Source organism: Lontra canadensis, unplaced genomic scaffold (assembly GCF_010015895.1).
Source record: "Lontra canadensis isolate GAN:19392208 unplaced genomic scaffold, GSC_riverotter_1.0 scaffold88, whole genome shotgun sequence".
Classification (NCBI taxonomy): domain Eukaryota; kingdom Metazoa; phylum Chordata; class Mammalia; order Carnivora; family Mustelidae; genus Lontra; species Lontra canadensis.
The window spans coordinates 7,591,150-7,616,833 of NW_022631082.1; the positions used below are offsets into that span (position 1 = coordinate 7,591,150).

Genomic DNA, 25,684 nt, shown 5'->3' on the forward strand with positions numbered 1-25,684 from the left:
AGGGGTTCTATAGGGGAGAGTGTGGCTTCCTTCCCAGCGCCTCAGCCAGGGCCTGGCACGCAGGAAGTGCTCAGCAAACACGAACAGCGGGGAACGAGTGAGTGCCCCGCCTCCCTGTTCTCTGGCCTGGCTTCTGTCACCCTTGGAACTCCTTCTTCTGGAACCAGGAGCTACACCCCCTCAGCCCTGGGTTCTGCCTGTTGAGGGCACACGTGGCCCCACGGTGTCCCAGACACATTCACTGTGTGTCCTGCCTCCCCCGGAGCTCAGGCTCGCTCTCTCTAAGACAGACCGGGGCTGCCCATCCCCTGGGCCATCCTGGTCTCCATGGGTCACGGCCCCCCGCCCACACTCGGGGGGGGGGTCAGCTTCAGGAGGTCCTATGCCTCTTTCCTCCCTGTGCCCTCTAACTTGTTTCTTGCTTCTTTACCCACATGATGCCAACTTGCTTTGGACTCCACTTGGACCAAGGGATGTTTTTCCCGCCCTTTATCTCACTTGCCTCTGGAGGGTTTGTGATCATCATCCGTCATTCGTTTTGTTTTTCATTTCCCAGCAATAATTGGTAAAAATCACTACGAATAGTCACAACAAAAGCGATGACTACCAAGTGCCTCCTGCTTCCTAAGTGATCAAGTGCTAGGTACTTCCCAGGCAGTCTTTCCAGAACCCTGTCTACACACGGGGAAAGAGGCTCAGCGCAGTGAACCCACACAACGGAGGTCATACAGTGAGCAAAAGTGGGCACCATTTCCTTCATATATATTTATGGCACAGGGTGCAGGAGGAGCTTTACCCATGTTCTCTCTGCTCGTGGCAGCATTCCCCAGAAGGGACCTTCTCCCAGCATCACAGATGAAGACATGAGCTAAGCTGGCTTGGGCAGGCACCTGTACCATTACTGAGCACATCCTGAACCAGGCTCGGGTCTCGGCGCTGGGGGGTGAGGACAAAGCCTCTGCCCTGGGGAGAGTTTGCATCCAGCACTCGGCCACAGGGAGTGGGCTCCGTGGCCAGCCCTGGGCCAGGCACCTCACAGGCGTGTTCTCCTGGCCTCTCGCCTCCTTCTGCAGCAGCTCAGAGAAGTTTAAGTCATTTGCTCAAGTTTCAGACTCAGAAAATCTAATGGACAGGCCAAGCCTCAAACCCAGCCTGAGTTTCCCGCTGTGCAATGCTCCCAGCCTCCCGCCTCCTGTCCGTGCTGCCCCAGCCATGGGGGTGGGTGGAGAGTGTCCCCAGTGCTGTGGGGAGGCTTCAAGGATCAGATGGTCGTCCCGCTCAGATGGCGGCTGGAGGCCTGAGTTGCTGAAAGGAAAGGGTGAGGAGTAAAAGAAGGTTATGGAAGCACATAAGTGATCCTGTTTCCCCTGGCACGTAGGTCATCACCTGCGAGAAGAAATCAAAGGTTGAGGGGGGAGGCTGGGGTGGGAGGGCAGAGGAGGGAGAGTCACAGGGCCTCCTGCTCCCCTGCCCCTGCCCCCCCTCACTCAGACACTCTGGTGGCCCTGCCTCCTCCCCCATCTGCCCGGAGACCCTACCTCCAGGTTGGCTACATGAAGCTGGCAGGGAGAGGAGGGAAATGGATGATGGGGAGAAGGGAAGGGACAGTGAGGGCAGGAAAGAAGGGCCATGTTAAGAGCAGAATGCTGAGGAGGAGAGACCCTGTCTTTGTTGATTCCCTTTGACTAGATGCAAGAAAGCCAGGCCCCTGGCTCCCCAGATCACCCTCCTCAGGTTTCCTGGGGACCACCCCAGTCCAACATGGCAGCACTTCCCTTGCAGACAGGAAGTACTATCATGGTAATGGGCACACTAACCAGGAGATAGGTATCTGTGGAAGATGCCCCTAGCCCTCCACACCAGATCTGCCGCCAGGCCTCCAAGGGCAGTCTGCCTCTCTGTGGGTTTGGAGTTCCGCTTCCAGGACTGGGAAGCAGCAGGACTGGGAGTACATGAGAAGTGACAGGGACAAGAGAAAGGACAGGGAGCTGAGGAAAGAAGGGGAGTGAGTAAGAGAGAAGAGTGAGTGTGTAAGGGGTGGTCAGAAAGGGAAGGGAGGTAGAGAGGCTGGAGGGCAGCTGGTCCAGGTCCAGGTCACCAGAAGACAGGGAAATGCACCAAGCAAGTTCTGGGGTGTGGCCTTGAAGGGTGTAAATGAGCCCTTCTACCTATGAAGGGGCAAGGTTAGCAGGCCAGGGTAACAAGAGTGGGAGAAGGTGTCCTGTGGACAGGGACAGAGCCTGGGAAGGTGGGGGTGGAGCAGGGACTAACTGGGGGCAGGGGTCTGGGAGGAGACAGTGTGTGAGGCAGGAAGCAGGCTCTGCTGCCCCGGTTGCGCCTGTCCTAACTTGGCTGTGTGTGTGTGTGTGTGTGTGTGTGTGTGTGTGTGTGTGTGTAAGGTCAAGGTGTCTCCTCCTCACTTGCTTCTGGGATGGGGAAGGGCCCGTGTCCGCATGAGGAACAAGATGACTCACTGTAGGGGACACAGTCGTACTGCACCTCCAGGTACTTGTAGGTCCCAGGACAGGGGTCAGGAAAGGCGTCAGAGCCGGCAACCACCACGCACTGGGTGCGGTTGTTACACCTGCAGAGAAGAGATGAGGAGCTAGGAAAAGACCGGCCTAGAATGGGGCAGGGTGGGGGGGGTTGCGTCCAGGGTCAGGAGAGGAATGGGCACCCCCATAGGAGACGGAATTGTGGCGACCAAGGCCCAGGGCCTATGGGGACATTATCTTCTGTGTCCTGCGTGCTGTCCCTTTCCCAAGAGCCAGGCTTCTGCTCTTGGCCCCATAGGGCAGCAAACTCAGGGTGCCCCTGCCCAATAAACTGCTTCCCCAGCTCCCCGTCCTCACATCCAGCTGCGTGTCACTGATGCCATTCCATCCTTGGCATTTTTCCCAAATGGGCTGGAAAGCCCCTCTCCGTTCACGGAAGAGTGAGACGTGAAGCCACGTGTACGAGGCGGCGTCTCTGCCAACATGCTGTTGACGAGAGGCTCACAGTGCCTGCCCGTGTCCCCCTTGGGCCACGCCTTACATGGGTCTTGCACTCTGGGTGGCGCTGACTTGAGGACCTGCAGTTAGGACAGTGGCCGTCTCTTCACCTCACGCACAAACCATTCTCGGTGCCCCCTGGGGACTCGGAGTCCCCACCAACTTCTGGGAGCCTAACTAATGTACAAAGGGAAGCCGACGTATGAACAGAAAGATGTTTCTCCTGTGCTGGCTGTCTCTCCAATTGAGGTCTCTGGGCCCTACCGCAGGCCAGGTCTCGGTGGGGCAGGACATTAATTCATGAGGGTTTGCTCTTACCCACCCACCTCAACACCCTTAAAACCTGAGCCCTGGCTTCTGAAGGTTAAGCCGTGAGTTGCCTGTGACCCAGCAGCTTTGCTCCCCAAGGAAGGGGGAAGCAGCGGCTCAAACCACTGCTTATATGTCAGTGCTCTCAGCGACATCATTTACACAACTGCCAGAGGTAGGAACAGCCCAGGTGTTGGCTGGCAGAGGATGGCTAAGCACAGCGTGGTCCATCCACAGAGCGGAATATGATCTGACCATTAAAAAGAGAGCTCGGGTGTGCCACGACGTGGACAAACCCGAAGACACCGTGAAACCAAAGGAGTCAGGCTCCGAAAGCCACGTTCCGCGATCCTCAGACGTAATGTCTGGGACGGGTCAGTGTGCAGCGACGGAAAGCGGATCGGTGGCTGCCAGGGGTTGGGGGGGAGGGGAGGGTGGCGGTCACGGCTTCCGGGAATGGCGTTTCCCATTGGGGAGATGCTCTGAAACCAAAGGGAGGTTGTGGGTGCGCCACACTGCGAATGTACTAGCCACCGCTGAACAGCATGCTCGCTTTGAAGTGGTGGACATGTTAGGTGAATTTCACCTCAATATCCAGAAGAGAGAACGGCTGGACGCCACGCGTCCCAGCCTCCCCTGCAGCTGCCAGTACTCAGGACTGAGTTCTGGTGGGGGACGGGGATGAGCCCAAGGTGGCCCGTAGAACGGCTGGGTGCGGGAGCCTCCGAGACAGAGGGAAGCAAGGGCTGAGGATCTTCTCCCCTGCGATTGGTTTAGGCCACTCTGCCTGTTCCGGGGTGTCTCCATCAGAGCAGCAGGGCTGTACCTGAACTAATACAAAGAGCCTCACCTCCAGGCATTAAGATGGCAGAGCGGCGGCCCCTCACTCCCTGGGCCTCTGGAACTACACGGTTCAGCGTTCCCCCTTTTGGAACCGAGAACCCATGAAAGCCAGAACTGGGCCAGCTGACAGCAGCTGGGGGGACGCTGGGGGGACGCTGGGGGGACCATGGAGACCCTGCAGCCCCGAGGCTGGTGCTGAAGGAATGAGGTGGCCAAGGAGAAAGCTGGAGGCAGGAGGTGGGAGGAGAGGGATTCCCAAGGAGGACAGGGCACAGCCTAAGCAAGGCCGGGAAGCTGGATTAGGGCAGCTCATACAGGGGAGTCACACAGGGAAAGGGAGGAGGGGGAGGCCTGCTGGACAGGTGTGTGTTTGAGGGAGCAAAGGTGAGGGGCAGGGAATGAGGTGGCTCCAGCCTGGCCCATGTCATGTGATCACACCTGTCCCCTGCCCAAAACTCTCTGGAGGCTCTCTGTGACCCTGCCCGGTGACTTATTCTAGAATCCTCTGCCAACATTCAAGGAGCTGCAGAGCTGGCTCCAGCCCTCCTTTCCTTCTTCTGTTCTATGCTCTGGGCCCTGGAGGGAACCTTGCCCTCTGTCAGGCGTTTAGCATGAAATGCAGTGAGTGCCTGCTGTGTATCTGGCTGGGGACACAGCAGTGACAGATACAGCACACTGTCCCCATGGGGCTGACAGCCCAGTGAGGAAAGACAAACATGATAAAGACACAAAATATTCCCCAGAACTAAGGTTGGTGTCAGGGCCAGAAGATAAAGCAGGGAAGGGGCCAGGAAGTTGGGGGGGGGGCTGTGATTTCAGAGACAGGCCTCACTGAGAGGATAGTCAGGTAAGGAAATCCATGGGGAAGGAAAGGGACGAGCCCTGCAGGTGTCAGGAACAGCATTCCAGGGAGGGGGAACAGCTGATGCAAAGACCCAGAGGAGGCCTATAGGGGAGATGCATCTAAGGAGCTGGCAGGGTGGCTGGAGCCAAGCGAGTGAAGGGGAGCGTGGAGACAGGGAGCACCAGGAGCAGAGCACAGGGCCCAGGGAAGGGCCTTGTGGGCCTCAGGGGAAAGGCTTCTGCTCTTCTGAGTGAGGGGGGTGCCCCCGCTCAGGTGTTCACAGGCACCCCCTGGCTGCTGTGGTGAGAACAGCCCGTGGCAGGCAAGACGGGGCAGAAGGTAGTATGGAGACCCCAGGGGAAGCCCACGGCAGAAGGGGTGGTTAAATCGGGGGGGGGGGGGGGGGGGGGGGGCGCGCGTATGGTGAAGGAAGAGCTGACCAGCTCCGAGGCGCTGGCAGTGGGTGTGAGGAAGCCTTCTGCAGCTTCGCACGTGAGGTGCCTCTGCCTGGCATCCCCCCCTCCAACTCACACACAGCCTCACACACTCAGGTGCTCACTTTGTCTCCAATGCTCACATCCAATTTCTGTGTTCAGACTGTCACTTCCTCAGGGCAGCCTGCGTGACCTCTGGGCTCTCCCTCAGCTCCCATGATACCTCCACCCTGTCACGCTATTGCTTCTACACTGCTGAGACCTCCACTTCCTCCCCCATGAATCCTGGAACGAGCTTCTGGAGCTACCTAGTGGGTGCAGGCTGCTGGGGAAAAGGGGCTGGGTCTCCCTGGCTGTTTGCACGGGACCTGGCACCTAGCAGGTGCTCAGGAAACGGGCTGGACGCATAGAAGGAAGATGGAGGGGGAACAGGGTGCCCGGGCCAGGGGGCATGTGGAGGACAGGCATTTATCCAGGGTCCCCAGGAGCCCGGTGGGCTCTGGCCACTCACCTCTGCGACATGATCTTGAAGGCATCGGGGAGGTAGCACTGCACATTCTCCATCTGGAAAGGGTCGGCGTCGCAGATCTTGTCATCTGTGCGCCCGTAGTTGGCGTTCTCCACCATGATGACGTCGCTGCCTGGGCACCGCAGCTCGATGGGGTAGCCTTCGCACGCCAGCTCCCGGCGCATCAGTCCAAATGGGAGCCCGGCCCGGCTCAGGCCTATGGGGAGGGAAGACCCCACTAAGGAGATGCACCCCCCCACCCCCCCAGCTTGGCTCTATCCAGGACGCAGGCTGTATGGACCTCAGGTCTTTCATCTATAAGACGGGCTTCTCGGTGTGCCCACCTGTGCGGTAAGGTCTTTGCCCTTGGCTCGGAGGTGCCTCTGAGCACTGGGGGTGTCCTGCCTCCCGAGCATCTGTCTGCCTGGGGGGGCCTTGGGCCAGGCCAGATGGTCTATACACCTGTGATGGGTTGAATTGTGTCCTCCCCACCTCAAATTCATATGCTGAACTTCCAATCCCTCATACCTCAGAGTGGGATCAAATTTGAAATGGGCAATCAAGTTAAAACGAGGCCCTTAAGGTAGGCCCTAATCCAGTATGACCAGTGTCCTTATAAGAAGGGGAGATTTGGACACAGAGACACACACAAAGGGAAGATGGTGTGGAGACACAGGGAGAAGAGGGGCAGCTGCAAGCCTGGAACAGCAACTTCCCTCTTGGCCCTCAGAGGGAGCCGACCCTGCGGACGACTAGATCTTGAACTCCCAGCCCCTAGAACCGCAGGCCATTCAATTCTGTTGTCGAAGTCACCCAGCCTGTGGTCCTTTGTTACAGCGGCCCTAGCAAAGGAGCACGCTGACAATGTGAGTAGGAGCTTTTGGGTATCAGTTGACCTCCAGAAGGCTGGGGACTGAGGTCGCTCCTGTGGATGGTCACCCAGGTCTACACAACTGAGCCCCAGTGAAGACTCTGGACCCCAGGGCTCAGGAGCACGTCCCGGGTTGGCAGTACACTGTGCATGTTATCACGCAGCATCATGGGGGAGGCGGCGCTGCCCACAGCTCCATGGGCAGGGACCCGCAGGAGGCCAGGGCAGGGGACCCTCCTGGACCCTGGCCCATGCACCTCGTTCCTCAGCTGATTTTATCTATAACTGTTCACCATGAGTATAACAGTGTTGAGGAATTCTGGGAGTGCTTCTAGGGAATTATCCAATCTGAGGGTGGTATAAAGGATTCTCGAACTTGCAACTGGTGTCAGAAGTGAGGGTGGTCTTGGGTGCCTCCCTAACTTCACGCCACCCCATGCAAGCGGGAGAGATGGCTTGGGAGGAAAGGCTCTCATATTCTGAAAGAACCCACGGCGCCTGGCCTTGCCACTCCTTGGCCAGGCACATCCGAGGGGCCAGAGCGTCTCAGTGTGGCCGGGGGTTGTTGGGGGGTGGGTGTGTGCCTGGCACCGGCGGCACACGGTGCCTGGTTGGGAATGCAGCTCCTGGCTCCCTGCCCCAGGCCTTTTGAGTCAGCATCTCCAGGGAGAAACCAGGCCCCTCGGACGGACCTATGTGCCCGCCCCCATGATTCTGACACGCACTCAATTTGGACAGCCTCCTCGGCCTCTGTTCCCAGTCTGTGAGATCAGCACTGACAGCCCAGGGCTGGGCCTTGAGGAGTGTGTGTGCTACAGAATGTTCCCGAAGAAAGCACTGAGTATGGTGCCCTGCGTGGCAAAGGGTTAGCATGACGATGGAAGAACAAGCCTGGTGCGGCTGCACGGCCCCACGTCCATTCCCATCCCATGCCCTGTGAGGACCAACAGCCCCAGCTCAGGCCCCAAACGGCTGGGGTTTAAACCGACCGCCTCTGCGGCCCCCATTCCTCCCTTCGGAGCCGCTGCTCCCTCCTCAGCACTGGGGCGGCTGCAGCAGGTACGAGTGCCCCTGACCAGTTACACTTGGACAAAGGCCTGAAGGAGGCAATGAGGTGGCGGGCGTGAAGTACGACTATCGTTAAGATCATCAAGGGGCGTCTGGGTGGCTCGGGCAGCTAAGCGTTTGCCTTGGGTTCTGGTCATGATCTCAGGGTCCTGGAGTCGAGTCCCGCATTGGGCTCCACGTTCAATGGGGAGTCTGCTTGAGATTCTCTCCCCTCCCGCTCATGTTCTCTTTCTCAAATAAATAAATAACATCTTTAAAAAAATACTTATTGAGGCAGCCAGTCTCTACAGGACAGAGTGGGCTCCGCATTGGCCACACCCACCAGATCAGCCACCTTTCCAGGCACTGGTTCCCAGCCAGGCCTCACAGGGTGGAGTGGGGACACGCAGGGGGACTTACAGGCTCTGAGGCGTGGACTGTGGCTCGTGGGTACAGAGAAGGAGTGGTGCCCTGGGCAGCAGTGCCAAGCAGACCCCTTTCGGAGATCTGCTCCCTCCACCATCAGGTGGGGGGCCCCAGGAGGACGCTAGCCAGGCCCCCGGGGTTTTCTGGGGTGAGTTGAGTCTCACTAGGGGGAAAGTATTACATGTGTTCCTCTAGCACCATCTGCTTCCACAGCTAATTTTAGTCCTTCCCGGGCCTGGGAGGGAGGCTGGGGGTGGAGGGCTGGCTCAGATGGGTCTGGGGGTGGAAGTGGCCCCTCCCGGCCCAGCTAGGGCGGTGGGGCAGGACCTGGATGGGCAGGTAATGTGGGCACTGGGAGAGCAGAGGGTGCCAGCTGGCCAGAGCAGTGCCAAGGCCCTGGTGCCTGGCTGAACAACGCCCCTTCTGCCTCCGTGGCTTTTGGGAGCATCGGGCTACGTGAAGGGACACTGGGGAGCAAAGTCCACCAACAGTGTGCTCTTGAGACAGAGCTGGGGGGTGCTGGCTGGGGGCATGCCCAGGGCTAGGGGCAAGGCCAGCAGGCCCCTTCTTCCTGCCTCTCCTTTTGCCCTGCCCTGGCCCCCGCCTGGGCCTGCCACGGGGACCATAATTGAGTAATTGGTGGCGGTGGGCGGGCAAGCTGGGGGCACTAATTGTTGCATGTGTAGGATCGTGGGGCCGGCATAGGGCCGAGCCGGGTAATTAGTTGTTTTTTAAATAAACGTCGGCGGGCATGCTTTAATTAAGCCTTCTTCCCAGTGAGAGCCTCAGAGATGTAATCACAGAGAGAGACACGCACAGAAGACAGAGGAGTCTCGGCTCACCGGGAAGGCGAGTCCTGGTCCCAGGCGGCCACAGCCCTGCATCCCAGGCTCCAGGACCCCTGGCAAGACGGGGCCTGCTGCCCCAGGTGTTGGGGGTAAGGGGGCAGTGCAGGGACCCCTCAGTGGTGCTGGGGAGTGCGATGACCAAGTTTTCTTCCGGCTCGGTTCCGCTGCGGTCCGGGGCGAGCTGGGGACCGTGGTTCTTCCCCAAGTGGATGGGAGGTGTTTGAGCATTCTCTCCGGCCTCCCAGCTGCTGTTTGCGCAAGGCTCCCGCCAGCCCCAGCGGCACCTACCTTGGGTGGCCGAAGTGACAAGGACGCCGGTGATGCAGAGGCTCCAGAGCACTGCGGCCAGACGGGCCATGGTGGCAGCCGGGCGCGTGTTCGGGGTGCTCAGTGTCCTGTGCCGGGGGCCTTGCCCCGCATCAGCAGGTGGGCACCACGGCCTGGCCCACCAGCCTGGGGGAGAACAGGGAGAGTAAGGCCGGGGCAGGCTCCCAGCAGGCCCAGGAGGAGGGGTATTTGGGCCGGTCCCCTCTCCTCCTGCTGGTGGCTGAGGGCTGCCACCCCATGGTCCCTGACAGGGGCCACTCAAGGTACCTCCCCCAAGCCAGCTGTGGGGGCTGAAGCTGCACCCCTCCAGGCCCTCTGTCTCACACTAACTCCCACCCCTGGCCAGCAGACAGACCCACCCACTGGGCGCGCTGGACCAAAGAGGACCTCCTGGAAGCTCCTCCCGTGGTCTCACAGCATCCCCCCAACCCCGAAATTCCACCCCCCCACAGCAGGGCCAGCTCACCAGGATGTCATGGCTGTGAAGGGCCCACCCGCACCCAGGCAGGCCTCAGACCCTCTAGCATGGGAGATAAAGGCCTTCTGGAAGCTTCTTCTCCATCCCCAAATCCCAACCCTGCCCACTTGTCTCCCTGACCTGGCTTCCTCACCCAGCACTGCGGGGGTGCTAGGGCGGGGGTGCCCAGGCAGCCTGGCCTTGAATGGCAGCCTCCCCGACGCCCGCCCCCAGCCCTTGCTTCCTGTCTCTCCAGCTCTGGTAGCTAATTAGAATCCAGCTGGCTGGCGCCACAGATCAGGGACCAGGGACAACTGAGTCCCCTCTTTCCCCTCTGGGGGACCCTTGAGGTAAGCTGGAGACAGGCAGGCGCGGATAAGGGAGCGGTGTGCGGTCCCCTAGGGGGCCGGAGTGGGGCTGGCGTTGTGTGCCCTCCCCTGCAGTCCTCCCACACATCTGTCTGTCCCTGGGCACTGCAACTCCTCAGGCACAGGGCTCCGTTCTGACCCATTTCCTCCATTCTTGGCCACTCCTCCCTTCTCCCTTTTAGTCTCTCCTGGATGTGCTCAGAGTTGCAAACCCAGATCTCTGCCCTCAGCCCTTTGCTTTATCTGCAACGCGGTTCTCAGGGTGGCCCTGGCCCAAAGGCACCAGCCTGGTCATGAACTTCTACAAACATTCTCTGGGGAGGGCTGGCACCCATGTTTTAACCAGCCCTCCAGCGTGTGAACACCCACTTGCTCTGTCTTCTCCAGCTGCCAGCCCAGTCTGTCCCATAGTTTTAATGCCATTGACCAATAAATACCTTCCACATCTCTTATTTTCTGTTTGGAATCTCTCAACAGAGCCCCAGTCACTGTTTTTCCCTACCAGATGAAAGCCCCTCCACCAGCACCATCAGCTCCCTGATCCCGTTTCTGCTCAGGCCACTCCTGCTTCCTGCTATTCCTTGACCACACCAACCCCTGCCCCAAGGCCTTTGTACTTGCCAGTTTCTCCATATGTATCTTCTGCCCAACAGTCATCCATAAGGCTGATGCCCCTGGCCTCCTTTACACCTTTGTTCAAATATAACTATTCAGGGGTACCTGCGTGGCTCACTCCGCTCAGGTCATGATCCCAGCGTCTGGGATCAAGCCCCCTGATGGGCTCCCAGCTCAGCACGGAGTTGGCTTCTCCCTCTCCCTCACCCCTGCACATGCCTTCGCTACCTCTCTCTCTCCATCACTCTCTCTCAAATAAATAAAATATTTTTTAAAAAAGTAACTATTTGTTTCTTGCTTGGGACGGACCCTGACAGACAGGAATCACTGGACTGCTTTGCTCACAGCTAGCCTCAGCTTCTAGAATAGGCCTGGCACGCAGCAATGTGTTCGTTCAATCTCAGACCCCAAACCTAGGAATCCATCCCGATTCCTTACCCTTCCCCACCTCTCCCCTTCGTAAGCTCCACCAGCAAGTCCTGATGGCTCTGCCTCCAGAGCACCTCGCCAACCTGCCCACTTGTGGCCCCCGTGCCCCCATCTAGGACCGAACCACCACCCCACCACACCATGCTTGTCTCGGCCTCCCTCCCTCCACGCCTGCCCTCCACTCAGCTTGGAGGGGTCACTGAATGACGCAGATCCGAGTGTTAACCTTCGCCTCGGCTCTCCCCTGGGGTCTGCATTCCTTACCAGGGCTGCAAGGCCACCGGTGACCTGACACCACCCTGCTCTGTAACTGGCCGGCCCCCTCCAGTTCCTAGGAGGCTCTAGCTTCCTCCCCCTCTCCTTGCCGCCCCCTGACCCCTGGCTTTCCTGGGCTGCTCTCTCTGGCTGGAATGCTCTCCCAGGATCCTCGTACACCTGCTATGGCTTCCCACTGGTCAGCACTCAACTCCAAGGAGAGCAACCTACCCCGACCTCCCCAAACGTCCCTGCTGTTCCCACCTACCATCCTGATTTACAGCTTTCAGCCACACCTGAAGTTACCTTTAGGATATCAGCAGGTCTGGGGTCAACCTTCCCTACTAGACCATAAGCTCCTGGAGGGCAGGGACTTGGACAGGTTCTCAAGAAATAGAGGTGGGAGGAGCACGCTCCCGCGCAGGACACCCCCTCCCAGGCCTCAGACTCGGCTTGCTGTATGGCAAGGGATCTGACAGTGTGGCCAGATGTCATGCCTGCGCCCTCCCCACCCCCAGCCTTCAGGAAGCACCCCCTCCTCCTGCCTCAGCCCACAACCCCGACCACGCATGGCCTGCGGCACTGTGGACTCCGGCTCCTTTTATATTATTTCACAGTCTTATGTTGTGGGGGGCTGGGGCTTCCTCATTGCCCCTTCCCCACCTCAGCTCCCACCCACAGTCAGGCTCAGGAGGGGTGCTGACTCTCCACGAACAGACAATCCCCTCCCGGGCTCTCCCCAGGGCTCTCCAACTAGTTAGCGGCTGGTTAATGCTGGCAAGGCTGCCGGATGCCAGGCTCTGGGGGCAGCCAAGCCACAGGGGTCTGGATCCAATTCTGCCATTCACAAGTGGTGTGAACTTGAGCTGGTCCTTCCCCCGCTGCCCAACCTCAGTTCCCTCTGTGCCTCAAACCAGCAGGGTTCTGGTTAAGGACAGCAGTCTGCACAAGCGACAGGCCAGCCTGGAACCCATCCGAGGGCGCTGTCCGCAGTGTGGTACAAGTCAGGGCCCAGGCAGCACGAGTCTGAGGGCAGCAGCTCTTCTCCCTCCTCCGGGCTGCACCCAGACCCAGGTGGAGTCCCCAGGCCTCTTCGCCACCCCCACTCCTTCCCAGGGGTCTAACTGGCCTCCTGGCTGTAGACATCATCTATCCTGTGATGACTGCCACACTGCAGGGCTAGCCCCGCTTCTCTTCTCACTCTCTACCGTCTACACCTCCCTCAGGTCTCCAAATCACCTTCGGCCTGACCAGACTAAAACAAAGTCCCTACCCATGTTAGTCCACGGGCCCAGCATCCCCCCAGGTCCTTGGGCTGCAGCCCCAGGAGTTAAAGTTCCTGGCTCCTCTCTCCCTCTCCCCGACTTCCAGTTTGGGAGTAAGTCCTGGGTCTACACCTCTGGGACACGCTGGTGTCTGTCTGTCCCCAGCAGCTGCCCTCCCGACAGCCCTGACCTCCTCCCAGCAGCACCCCACCCTTCTTGCTCCTGCACTCCGGGCTTCCCACTGGCAGCTAGAGAGGCCTTTAAAAAATCATGGTATAATAGATACATAACATAAAATGTGTCATTTTAACCGTTTTTGTGTATTATCCAGTGGCATTAACTGCCTTCTCTGTGCTGGGCTGCCCCAACGACCGTCTATTTCCGAAACTTTGTTATCGCCCCAGACAGAGACTCTGGCTTCGGGAGCAGCCCCTCCTGTTCCCTTGCCCCCACCCCTGGCAACAACCGGTCTCCTCTAGGGACCTCATCTGCATGGAGTCAGCCAGTGCTTATCCCTCCATGGCTGGCTTCCTTCACTCAAGGCCCATCTGCACTGTCACCTGGGGCGGCACACCATCCCTCTTCAGGGCCAAGTAATATTCCCCCCACGAGGACGGCTGGCATCTTGTTCAGCCATTCATTGTTTGGGGACCCTTAGCTGTTTCCCGGGGCGGGGGGGGGGCGTGCTTTTAAAGACCTCTCGACACTCCGTCCCATCTACGGCCCTGCCATGGCTCCAGCTCCCCCATCTGTGAGGCCACGCAGCATCCCAGCCTATGTCCCTGTCTCTGTGGCCCTTAGATCTCAGCTCAGATGTGCCCTCCTCAGAGATGCAGGGGCCCTGCCCCCAGACTGTTTCAGCCTCCACTGTGGTCAGTGCCTGCCTGTCCAGCCCCCAACCGATCCTGGAACCTCCTCTTGGTAAAATGGGGGTACCACACAGGGCAGCTGCATGACAAGATGAACTCACTCATGTGAGACACGCAGGGCCGTGGCTGGCATGTAGTGATGGCAAAGTGTCCCCCGCAGCAGCTGTCACTACCATCGCCACTGATCACGTCACTGCCTTGTGACTCGACTTGTCCCCTTAGGGATTTCCTTTGCACCCCCAGGCCCCCAGAAAAATGGACGCTTCCAAGCCCATCTCCGGGCACCTAGATACATAGGTGTCTTCAGACAAATCTTTACTGAATGAACGTAAGGTGACAGTGGTGGGAGCAGCTGGAGACAGGTGTTTGTGACCTCCGGGCCAAGTCTGACCCACACAGCCCAGGCACCATCATTTCAGGGGTACAGAGAGTGTTCCCCTCGGGCTACCCACTGCTCCCTGAAGGCCCATCCCCAGACCAGCTCCCCCCAGAAAGCCCCAGGCGCCCCCAGAACCTGACCCCATCTTGGGGCTGGAGTACGAGGAGCCAGGCAGGACCTCTGTCCCCTCCTCTCTCCTCCAGGCTTGCCCCCTGGTGCCCACCTAAGTTGGGGGGGCAAGATCTGATGTGGGCAGGTGGGAGCCATACCCTGGGAGGCCTGAGCCTGACCATCCCTGAGGCCTTGGGAGAGGGTGTTATGGATTGAACTGCCCCTCCCCCTAAAGATATGTCGGAGTCCTATTCTCCAGCACCTCAGAATGGGACCTTATTTGGTCTTTAAAAAGGTAATCAAGTTAAAATGAGGCCATTAGGGTGACCCCCTAGTCCAGTATGACTGGTGTCTTTATAAAGGAGATATTTAGACACAGACAACACACAGGGAAGGCACTAGAGGATGGAGGCAGAGGTCGGGCAATGCAGCCACAAGCCAAGGATTGCCAGCGAACCCCCAGAAGCTACACGAGAGGCATGGGGCAGACCCCTCCAGAGCCTCCAGAAGGAACCAGCCCCACCCACACTCTGACCTTGGAATTCTGGCCTCCGGAACTAGGACAGTGAGTTTCTGTTGTTAAAGCCATCCAGTCTAGGGTACTTTCTCACAGCAGCCCTAGCAAACTCACATGGGAGTTCAGGACAAACAGTGGGCTGGGAGGCAGAGATGGGGACAGGGCTGAGCCGCAAACCTTGGGAGCCTCACACAAACTATGGCAGTGGGAGGCCTGCTGGAGCTCCAGTCCTGGAAGCTCCCGTGGTGCCAGGGGCAGTGGCTGACACCTCGGCGCCCCGTCACAAGCACTGCATACACACAGTTCATTTAACCCAGAGGAACTCGGTACGCGGGGTGGGGGGAGGGGGTAGAGGGATGGGGGAGAGGCACACACCTACATCTAACAGAGGAGGAATATGAGGACCCAGGGGCACCAAAGTGATGACGGGACTTTGAACCCAGGCAGCCTGGCCCCTCAGGTTGGGCTGGGGAGCCCCTGGTGGCCGGGAGAGTCCCCTCCTTCAGCCAACCCCACCGCTGCATGTGTGTGACAGCAGAATCGGAGCTGGGCACACCCAGCGCCACTGCCCTCACAGGGCCGGATGAACCCGCACCTGCGTCTGTTCCCACCTCAAGCCTCAGTGGACTTGGGTGACCCTAACTGAATGCTTGGAAAATCGGGCTTGCTGCCTCCCCATGGAGGGGGACTAGAGCCCAGGCATGTCCAACCCCCAGGTCATGTGGACAGTCCACCAGCCCCACCCACACCTGCCTCTGTTTGCTCCTGAGCCCCACCTCAGTGTCAAGTTAAGGGGGCATGTAGCAGGGGTCCTGGGGGCGGGTAACATGGCCCAGGCTCTGTCCTCAGGTGCCCTGAAATGGGGCAGGGGTAGGTGACAGGAGGAGAACCAGCTACTGGAGGAGAGAGGGCGCCTCCAGTCTGCCCTAGAGTGCAGTTGCCATGGCAACCCTCTGCTCGAGTGGGTGGGAGTCTGAATGCCTGGGGGGCGGGCATCAGCAGAGGGGGCTCTGGGCCCCTCACGGTGGAGCCCCACCACACAAGTCTCCTGCTTCTGGCCCCGAAACTAGCAGCCTGAGGGACCAGCGCCACAAGCCTGCCTCCTCCAGGAAGCCCTCAGGAAATGGCAGAGTAAGGAAGCAGCTGGCCAGGGCACCTGGGTGGCTCAGTAGGTTAAGCGTCTGCTTTCAGCTCAGGTCATGATCCCAGGGTCCTGGGATGGAGCCCCATGTCGGGGTCTCTGCTCAGCAGGGAACCTGCTTCTCCCTCTCCCTGCCACTCCCCCTGCTTGTGTGCTCTCTCTCCCTCTGTCTCTCTGTCAAATACATAAATAAAATCTAAAAAAAAAAAGTTAAAAATTAAAAAAAAAAAAAAAGATGCAGCAGGCCCTGGGGGAAGGGCCTCCCAGGTCTGAATCTGCTTTGTGGCCTCGGGCGTAGCTCTTGGCCGTTCTCAAGTCTGTTTCCGCCGTCTTGCCTCAGGGACAAACATATAAACCTCAGAGAGGTGGAACGAGAGCCTGGGCAGTGCCCTGCACGCAGCCCTCCCCTGCGAAGGGCCCTGTGGGCTCAGAGGGCACAGAGTCCTCCCCAGACCTTCCACTCCAGCCCCATCTCCTGCAGGGGGCAGCCCAGTCCTCCCAAGTGCTCCCTCTGGACCCCTCTCTCCTTCTCACCCTCACATCAAACCCCTGCAGCTCCTGCAGCCCCTCCTGCGGAATCTGCTCACCTCCCACTCCCTCCCTGGCCCAGCCCCTTCACCTGCCCCCTGGTCAGACCTGCAGCCCCCTCAGGTCTCCAGCCCTTGCTGCCCACAGCCTGATCGTCCCAGGGCAGCCAGAGGGTGCCAGTGAGCATCCGGGTCAGGGCACATCCCTCCTCTGTTCAGAACCTTCTGTGACTTCCACCTCACTCAGAGCAAAAGCCCATGTCCTCCCTGGGGCCCATTTGGCCAGGTACACTCTACCCCATTCCTGCCCTCAGCCCCTCCCACTCTCCTTCCTCCTTGCTCACTCACTCAGCCCCAGGTTCCTAGAGGAAAAACCATCAGGCACAGTCCCATCTCAGGGCCTTTGCACAGGTGGTTCCCTCCTCCCCACATCCCCACACCGCTTCTCCCTTGCCTCCCCAAGGCATCGCCTGCTCAACGAGGCCCTGCTGCTCCTAGCACTCCATCCGATCCTGGCTTTTTTCTGCATGGCATCCATCGCTGGCATGCCAGCCAGGATTTTACTATCTGCTATCTTCCTCCCACGAGATGTCAGTGCCACAGGGTGGGGCTTGTCTGATTTGTCCGTTTTAAAAGGTCACTCTGGCTGCCCAGTGGCACTGGACCACAGTGGGGTGGGGGCCATTCGAAGCAGCCGCTTTCCACTGAGGCCTCCTCCCTGGTCTCCCCCATCCATCTGCCACTCCCACCCCATGTGCTCTCCATCCCGCCCAAGTGATCTTCGTAAAATGAAAACCCAATCATGTCCCTTCCAGCCTACCACCCTCCATGGCTCCCTATTGTCTCAGATGCCCTAGCATGGCATCTCAGGCTCTGGTCTCTGGCCACCTGGTCAATCCCATCTCTGCTCTAGCTTCCTAAGGTGACCCCAACCCCACACACCTCTCCCTCTCCCATACACACAGTGCCAGGGTGCCTGTCTCTGCCCCCTCTCTTCCTTCAAAAGGTTCTGCCCCCAGGACTGCCTGTGTTGGCTGGTCTCTCCTACACCCACACTCATGGCACACTGAGCCTCCACATTTGCCCCCCTAACTGGATTTGGGCTGTGCTGTTGAACGTCTATCTTTCCCACCAGCTGGGGACTTCTCAGGGAAAGTTCCATCACAGGTCAGTATGGCTCTCTGTTGCGTGTCCAGTCCTGGGCAAGAACAAGCACTTATTAATTTGTTTAATGAACAGAGACAAAACAGACCCAGAGAACAGGTCATCTATTCAGTGCATAGTTACATAGTTCTCACAGGGTCACAAGCACTTTAGAAGAAAATAGGCCTGAAGGGGAGGGGGGTTGTGGGGGCCTATCTGTGGGTACAAATGTAAATAGGGTACTCAGGGAACATCTCTCCCAGAGGGAAACATTTTAACAGAAGTGTCAAGGCGGTGAGCCATCTAGGTACCTGGGGGGAAAACCTCCCAGGCAGCAGGAACAGCACGTGCAAAGGTCCTGAGGTAGGATCTGCTGGAGCACGGCTGCAGCCCAGTGAGCAAGGGGGAGAGTGGGAAGAGGTGAGGGCAAGGGGAGATTAAAGGACAGAGCTAGCAGGGCCTTGTGAGTCGAGGTAGGACACAGGCTTTTTCTCCAAGTGAGGTGGGAGCCAAGGAGGGTTCTGAGCAGAGGAGGGGCATAGCCTAACTCAGTCCAAAGACTCTTTCTGCTACCAAGGGAGATTAGACTGGGAGGAGGAGGGGGCTGCTGAGAGCAGTGGGTGAACCCCACCCTCACCCCTTTTTTCTTCCTGTCCATTCAGCCGTCAAAGCCGGAATCCTGCCGTGTAGCCATGCTTCCTTCCTTCACCCTCCTGCCAATCACCTAGCAAACCATGTCAACTCCTGTCCTCGGAACCCCCACACCAGCCCATGTCCAATGTCTCAAGGCCCTTTCCAGAGCCTTCACTTTGGCAGTCCCCAGAGGCCTCCTCTTCCCACTGGCTTCTTGGCCCCCCTTCTTCCCTCTGGGGTTCTCTCCCACCCAGGAGCCAGAGGAACTCATGCTGAATATTTCTATCCTGTCTGGTGGGCCTTGACTCCTCCATAGGCTTTCCCAGCCCCATGGACACAGCTCATGGCACAAACTCAATCCTTCTGCCCCCATGACCAGCCTCGAACCTCCTTTCTACACGGCTGGCCATAAAACCTCTTACCTTTTCCCCTTTGAGCCACCACTTTCTTTCTGACCTCAGGCAGGCCTCTCCTCACATACTCTCTCCCCCCTCCACTTTATCCCTCCTTTCCCCTCCAGGCTGCAGCTGGGAGGCCCCCTCCCCCAGGAAGCCCCCCTGACTTACAGCCTGGCCAGATGCCTCCACTAAGCTCCTCACCACAGGAAGCTGGCACTATGGAGGCCTATGGTACATTTGCACTACATATTGTTCACTGCCCATCCTCGAGCCTTGCACTTCGAGCATGACAGAGCACAGCTGAAAGAAGTGGTAGGAGCCATGGCGCAAGGCAGAGGGTGGGAGGTGGCAGGAGTCTCCGGGCCTCCAGATGCTGGCAGTGAAGTGGCAGGGTGGTGGATACAGAGATCAGAGGGAGGTGGAGATGATGCCCAGCAGGGCAAGAGGGAAGAGTCCCAGGGTCCTACGTTCAAATCCCAACTCTGCCCACTTTGGGCTGTGTTCTTCCTCTGAATTGTCTCTCCCCCGGGCTTGGAAGTAATAGATGGCGACCCCACATATCCTTTCTAGAGCACCAAGGTACCAGACACTGACCCAGGAGCTGGACAGACATCCGCGGATGAGCCAGACACAAACAGCACTAAAAAAGCCAATTCTATGATGTACTAGTTTTGTGGAGGAACAGGGGCTCTGGTGTGTGTGTGTACAAATTAAAATAGGGTGATCTAGAATGACCAGACACTTCAGCAAAGCCCCACAAAGGTAAGGAAGGAGCCATACAGGTGGTCAAGGAAGAGAAGAGAGTTCCTGTCAGCAGGCACAGCCCATGCAAGGGTCCTGGGGCTGGTCGGTGCATATTTGAGATAAGTGAGGAAGCCAGGGTGACTGGGGGAGTGAGTGTGGGGTAGTGGGAAGTGGTGAGGGCAGGGAGGTGATAGGGACAGACTGTATCAGACTTGCCATGTCCATAAGTGCACAAGCGTGGCCCAACAGGGCTGCTCTTCTGCTGAGGAGGGCGCACGCAGAGGTGCCCCAACTTCCACCACCAAGGGCACCTGGGGGGCGCTCTGGGGCAGAAGCTCTAGTGACTCTAATGACTGACTGTTTTTGCATAGCCAGGAGCCTAAGAGAGCTCTTGCCACTTCGGGAAGATTGTGAAGAGGCAGAGGGGGGATACACATGAGGGCAGCTAGGCCAGCTTCCCGACTCTGGGAGTGACTGTCCGGCTCTTCACAGAGAAAGTCTGCCGACCCCTGTCCTGAGCGACGGTCTTCCTCAGCGAGGGACCATTTTGTTCTCTACCCCAGTCTGCTTGCCAATGTCTCGGATTCGTTTAGGTGTCTCAGCGGGGGGGCGCGAGGGATGCTACTAGTATTTGGAGGGTACAGACCACGGACGCTGCCCAAAGTCCTAGGATGCCCAGGACAGTCACCACAAAGAACAGCCGGCCCGACACCGGACGGCCCTGTCTGCGAGAGCCGGCCCTCGGCCCCGGGCTGCCCACACCTCCTCTCCAGCAGCCGGACACAGGCACCCGCTCGGCTTCCTGGCTTGCCCCCTCCCGACTTCCAGGGCATTTTGAGTGTCTGAGGGAGGGGCCCTCGGGGGGCAGGGCTATTTTTAGTCTCAGCGTCTATTTACTGAAATTTTTATCTTCCCCCAGTTTTGGAGTTCGGGGTGGGAAAGCAGAGAGCTTCTGCTCCACTGCTTCGCCAGGGCCCACGCAGACTGAAACAAGCATGAGGGTCTCGCCCCACAAGCGAGGCTGAGACAGTGCCCCAGGAGGAGGGGCTGCTCAGGCCCTGACCCTGGGTTTCCCATCCCCTGCATGAGCAGAGGGTGCCTCCAGTCTCCCACCCCAAGCTCTAAACCCCACAGAGCACACACAGCTATGCACACACAGCAGCTCACACACAGCTCCTGGGCAGGTGGCCCATACAGGTACCCATACCCACAGGGCACCCACGAGGCCACCTCAGGGAGAGTACTCACAGGTGGGCACAGCAGACAGGTGCAGAGCTGGCCTGGTCAGACCCCCAGTGACAGTTCTCAATCCCCCCAGAGGGGCAGGGTAGACGGGGAGTCCTTGCCATGCACAGCCAGAGGACTCACCTGGGAGTCTCCAGTACTTCGACAGACCCCCTCCCACACACTCAGGGAAGACTGCTTGAACACCTACTGTGGGCCAGGTATGAGTCTAGGCATCTTGGATCCAAAAGCAAACCAAGTAACAAACTCCCTGAGCACTTGGACTCTGACAGGGGAGACAAATGATAAATAAACAGCCACAATAAATCAAGAAATTACAGTGTGAGAAAAGCCATCCGTGCTAGGAAAAGTCAGGAGGTAAGTGGGAGGCTGCATGGGGTAAAGGTTACTGGGGGGCGGGGTGACATCTGAATTGGGTGAAGGAGCAAAAGCCTTACAGATGTCTGGGTGAGAGTCCCAGATGGAAGAACAGGCAGTGCAAAGGCCCCGGGGTAGAATCGTGCTTAGAATGTTGGTGAAGCCACAAGGAAAGCAGGAGTGAAGGGATGAAGTGATGGGGAGGATCATGCAGGACCAAACCCCAACATGCCCCATGGCCTGATCTGCGCTGGCGCCTGGACAGATGGGCTGCTACCTTCCAACTCGGGCCGCCCTCCCACCTGCAGTTGGGACCCTGGCCACTCCAGAAAGGAGACATAAGCTTTCTCCCTGGATCCTGTGACACAAGCTTCATGACTGAAATTGCTATGTGTGGCCAGACTATGAGTTCCAAGAGGACAGGACCAAGGCACTGTCCCTACAGCACCGTCAAGCACAGCACCTGTAGAGAAGGCATGTGCTCACAGACTACATGAAGAGGTGCACGGGCCTTGGCCCAAGAAGCCCCATGTATGCACCCCTGGGCACACGGCTGCAGGTGCACATAAGATGCAGACCCCGCTCCCGTCCAGAGCTTCAGACACACATGGGGCCACCAACTCCATCAAACTCATGGCACCAGCTCCGAAGAGACCCCTAACAACATGGGGCTAGCCCGATGACACAGGGTCACACACAGGCTTCACCAGGTCCCCATCCCAATCACACACAGACATCTGACAGAGGACTGGCTTCCGAGGGTTGGGAGAAACCCCCCCCCCCCCCTGGCTCTGTTCAGCAGCAGCCTCCCATCCTGGGACCCTGCTTTCCTCTTTCTCGGGGGTGGCCAAGACCCAGCCCAGGCACCTCCTCCAAGGTCACTGCAGCCAGGTCCGGTTCCAGACCCAGGGAACCCCTCCCACCTCCCAAAGAGGGGTCTGGAAGAGGGGAAGTGTCTGGCGTCTGGAAATCGGATCCTCGAGAGGAGCCCACACAGAAACCAGAGACTTGTCCTTGGCCACACAGATGGCTGGAGAAGTAGCAGGGAGCAGACACCTGGAGCTCCAGCTCCCCACACGGGCCCAGGGCCGGACGGAGTGGGGGGGGTGGTGGACTGCAGGGATCTCGCTCCTCCTCTTTCCCATCAGGGGTACCCATTCTAGCAGAGCAGCACAACCTCCTGGGATCAGCAACCCTCCACCAGATGCCCATGCTGGGGCTGAAGCACCTCATGCTCACCCACCAGCTGGGGGGTTGGGGAGGGACCATAGGGATGCTGCAAACTCCAGACGCAGGTGGCTCTCACAGGTGGAGGTACCAGGGGTCCGGAGTCCAGACCGCTTGATGCAGACTCCAGAGCAGCCAGGTAGCCCACCAGCCCCTCCCCCACATATCTGGAGGGTTCTCCTAGGTCCCCCAGGAGAAGGGACTCCCCAGGGCACACTGGGAATAGAAACAGGACTTCATGAGTCTCTCTTCCACCTCCTCCCTACAGGCACCAGGGCCCAGGTAGGCTGGCTCCCCAGCTCCCCACTCCCTAACCCTGGGGAGCCTCAGAGTCCAAGATCAGGCATTAGCAGCTCCCCAGGAGTGGAGGCTGGGATGGGTGCCCTGCGGAGGGATGGCCTAGTGGGGCATTAGAGGACAGAAGCAACAAACATGGAGCAGGCTAAGGCCCTGTGGGAGGTCACTGGGGAGAGGAGGAAGGTGGCCATACCAGCGGCAGGGCTGGCACTCACATGTGAGCGCACACGTATGTGGCTCAGTGCATGGGTGCCACTGCCACCAGCCAGGGATCGAATTAGTTCCCTTTTCCATTTTCCAGATGATTTTTCATCTCTGTAATTAATGGGCAAGTCAGTTCTGAACAGCATGGCAGGCAAATTGCTAGTTAGGAAAATCACGGATAATTTTCTCGATATGATAATGAAGGTTGTATTCCTTCTCTTATTCTCCCTGTTTTCATCCTACTTTTAAGTAATAAATTTGGCATTAGTGGGTGGGGAGAGGGGAGGAAGGAGAAGTCACCTGCCCCCACAGCTGGGGCCTGACCCAGGCCCACCCGGAGTCCTGAGCCCCCGGCCATGGGGCAGACGGAGAGGATGAGAGATGGGATCCTCTATGGAGCACCCCAACACCCCAAGTGATCAATTCAGGGTGTCAGGGCCTAGAAGAGCCAGTTGGAGGGCAGGGAGCCCCCAAGCTGTTAGCTGGGCTGAAGGACAAGCTCTTGCCAGCCCCTGGGGTGCTGGAAAGAAGAGCAAAGACCAACAGCCTCTCTCCAAGAAGCAAGCAGCATCGAGGTCAACAGGCCTAGAGCAGACGTCACCCTTAATGTCCCCCACACCTGTCCCCACACTGTCCAAACCCTTCTCTGTGATGACTCTTGTAGCAGCTAAAGGAACAGAGCAAACAGAAAAGGGAGAGAGAGAAAGAAAAACAGAGAAAGGCGGAGAGGCGACCAGCCATCTTGGCAGCCATTTTGAACCCCTCCCCCTGCTCCCCCAGGCACACCACATGTTTGGATGTGGGCAGACAAACCCAGACTCTGGGTCCTGTAGAAGCCAAGAAGAAAGGGGGCCCTGCCACAAGACTGGGATGGCGGGACATCCCCGCGGCTGCCAAGGCTGGGGAGGGTCGAGGGGGGCGGTGGTCATGGCCCAGGAACTAAGATTGAGGTGCTGGACAAGGACTGGGCTGGGTGCTGACCTAGCCTGGATGGGCAGGGACTGGGCTGTGCGTTGGGGGGCTGTGCAAGCAGGGTGCTGTCTTCACATGGGTGCCAGGGGTGCACTGGGCCAACGCCTGCGGGGGCATTTTCTGGCCAAGTCTGGAGCACCCACAGCACTCTCCATCCTCTCCTGGTCCGGACTTCTGTCCCGGGACCCTCAGAGGCGAGGATGACAGTCGAAACCCCATAGCTCTACCCAATGAACACCTGGGGGAGAGGAAGGGCTGTCCCCCTCAAAGCCCGGATCCAGGTGGATCAAACCCAACAGCTACCCATGCTTAACCAGGTACCACGGAGAAAGAGAAAAGATGCCGCCGCACACCTCCTGACAGCGAAGGCCCCCGGGCTGCAGCCGGTCGGACACCCAAACAGACCCCTCCCCATCCACCGCGTCTCTGCCTCCGGGAGAAAAACAATCCCCGGCCCAGCATCCTGCGGTGCCAGCCCCCGACGCAGCTCCTCCGGGGGCCGGGACCCGCGCGCGGCGCGCACACGCACCCTCTCCGCTCACACCCAGACACCTACACAAACAGGGCGCCAAGCACCCGCGCGCACACGCACCGGGGACACGCAGGCACCGCCGCGCCACTTCCCCACAAAGGCTGGCGCGCGCGCGGGCACACGCAGCCACGCGCGGGCACACTCGCGGTCCCCTCCCCCCGCCGGCACCCCGCGGCCGTCCATCCGCACCCCCGCGTCCCCGGCGCTCCGTGGGGGCCGTCCCTTTTGACCCCCAAGCGGGTGGGTATGAAGTGCAGGCCGCCCCTGACTCCCCTCCAGCTCAGGTGCGGGGAGTCCGCGGCTCCGATATCCCCTCCCCCTACGCGGCCCGGACAGGCCTGGGCTCCGGTCCTCCCCCCAGCCGCCTCGGCCCGCACACCTGGCCCAGGTGCTGCGTCCCCCTCACCCTGGGCCCGCAGACACTCACCTGTCCAGCGCCGCTCTGGGGTCGGCCCTGCGCGTGTCTCCTGCGGCTCCGCGAACCCCGGCCCCCCGCCCGGCACATCTCCCGGAACCGGGGCGGGGGGGAAAAGGGTGAGGGGTGGCGGGGCAAGGGCGGCCTCCGTGTCACCTCCTTCCCCCAGCCCAGCACCGCCGCCACTAGCCAAAAATTAAAAAAAAAAAATTAATAAAAAAGCGGATTACACAGCTCCAGAGGCGGCCCCCTCGCGGGAGCGGAGGCTCGGGGTTGGGGGCGAACGGGTCCGCGCCCCTCCCGGGGAGGGAGGCGGCGGCGGCGGAGGCGGCGGGGCGGGGGCGGCGTCAGAACTCTGGGGGCTGGGGCGAGGCGGAGCCCCCCGAGGCGGCGCCGACAGCGGCCCGCATCTCCCCCGCAGCTCCGCGGCCCCGACGGAGGCGGCACGTGTGCGCCCAGGCGACTTCCCAGCCCCCTCCGACGGCGGCGGCGGCGGCCGAGGGGTTAACGGGCCAGCCGGGGCGCCCCTGCAGCCCCCCGCCGCCCGGCGGCGCCGCTCCGGGGCCCGCACGGCCCCATCCGCCGGGGCCTCCTCGGCAGACGGCGGGGCCGAGGCGCCGCAGCGCCAACAGCTCCCGCGCGGACGGCTCCGGCTCCCCGCAGTGGCCGCGGGGGGCTCGGGTTGGGGGCGGGCGGCGCGGAGCTTGGGCGGGGGGCGCGGCTGGAGGCGGGCGCGGCAGCGTTGCGCCCCCGGGGCGGCCGGAGGGGGGGGGCGCCGGGCCGGGCCCGTGGGCACCGCAGGACGCGCGGACCGAGCCGGCGCCGGGCACCAGCAATGACAAGCCGCCTGCTCGCCCCTCTCCCCGACGCACCCGCTCCGGGAGGGGGGCGGCGGGCACGCGCAAAACCCGGCCCGGAGCCGCCGCCGAAGATTGGCCGCCGCAACCAACCGGAGCGCACCGGGGGCCGACCCAAAAACCCGGACTGGATTTTTCTTCCCTCAGCCTCCTCTAACCCCTCTGGAAAAGCCAAGAGAGGGAAGGCGACGTGCTGGGTCGCTGCGTCGGAACTGGGAGTGGGGGAAGGGAGACGGGCGCAAGGAAGACCCGGAGAGGATTTCTCCAGCAGTTAAGT

General features: G+C 59.7%; 1 protein-coding gene across 8 annotated transcripts in view; it reads right to left on the reverse strand.

Moving 5' to 3' along the window:
- ADGRL1 (adhesion G protein-coupled receptor L1) overlaps positions 1-24,725 on the reverse strand; it is a 41,079-nt gene extending 16,354 nt beyond the window's left edge. For 2 of the 8 annotated variants that reach the window (XM_032835903.1, XM_032835900.1), the window contains exons 1-4: positions 24,563-24,724; positions 9,412-9,576; positions 5,935-6,148; positions 2,475-2,584 (exon numbers count right to left, since the gene is read on the reverse strand). In XM_032835903.1, coding sequence (XP_032691794.1) covers positions 2,475-2,584; positions 5,935-6,148; positions 9,412-9,481 — 394 coding nt within the window. In that variant the 5' untranslated portion in view covers positions 9,482-9,576; positions 24,563-24,724. Of the gene's footprint in view, positions 1-2,474; positions 2,585-5,934; positions 6,149-9,411; positions 9,577-24,562 lie in introns of those variants that run through there. The other 6 variants (XM_032835898.1, XM_032835897.1, XM_032835902.1 and 3 more) reach the window with 4 other exon arrangements.
- Between the last annotated feature and the right edge of the window lie 959 nt (positions 24,726-25,684).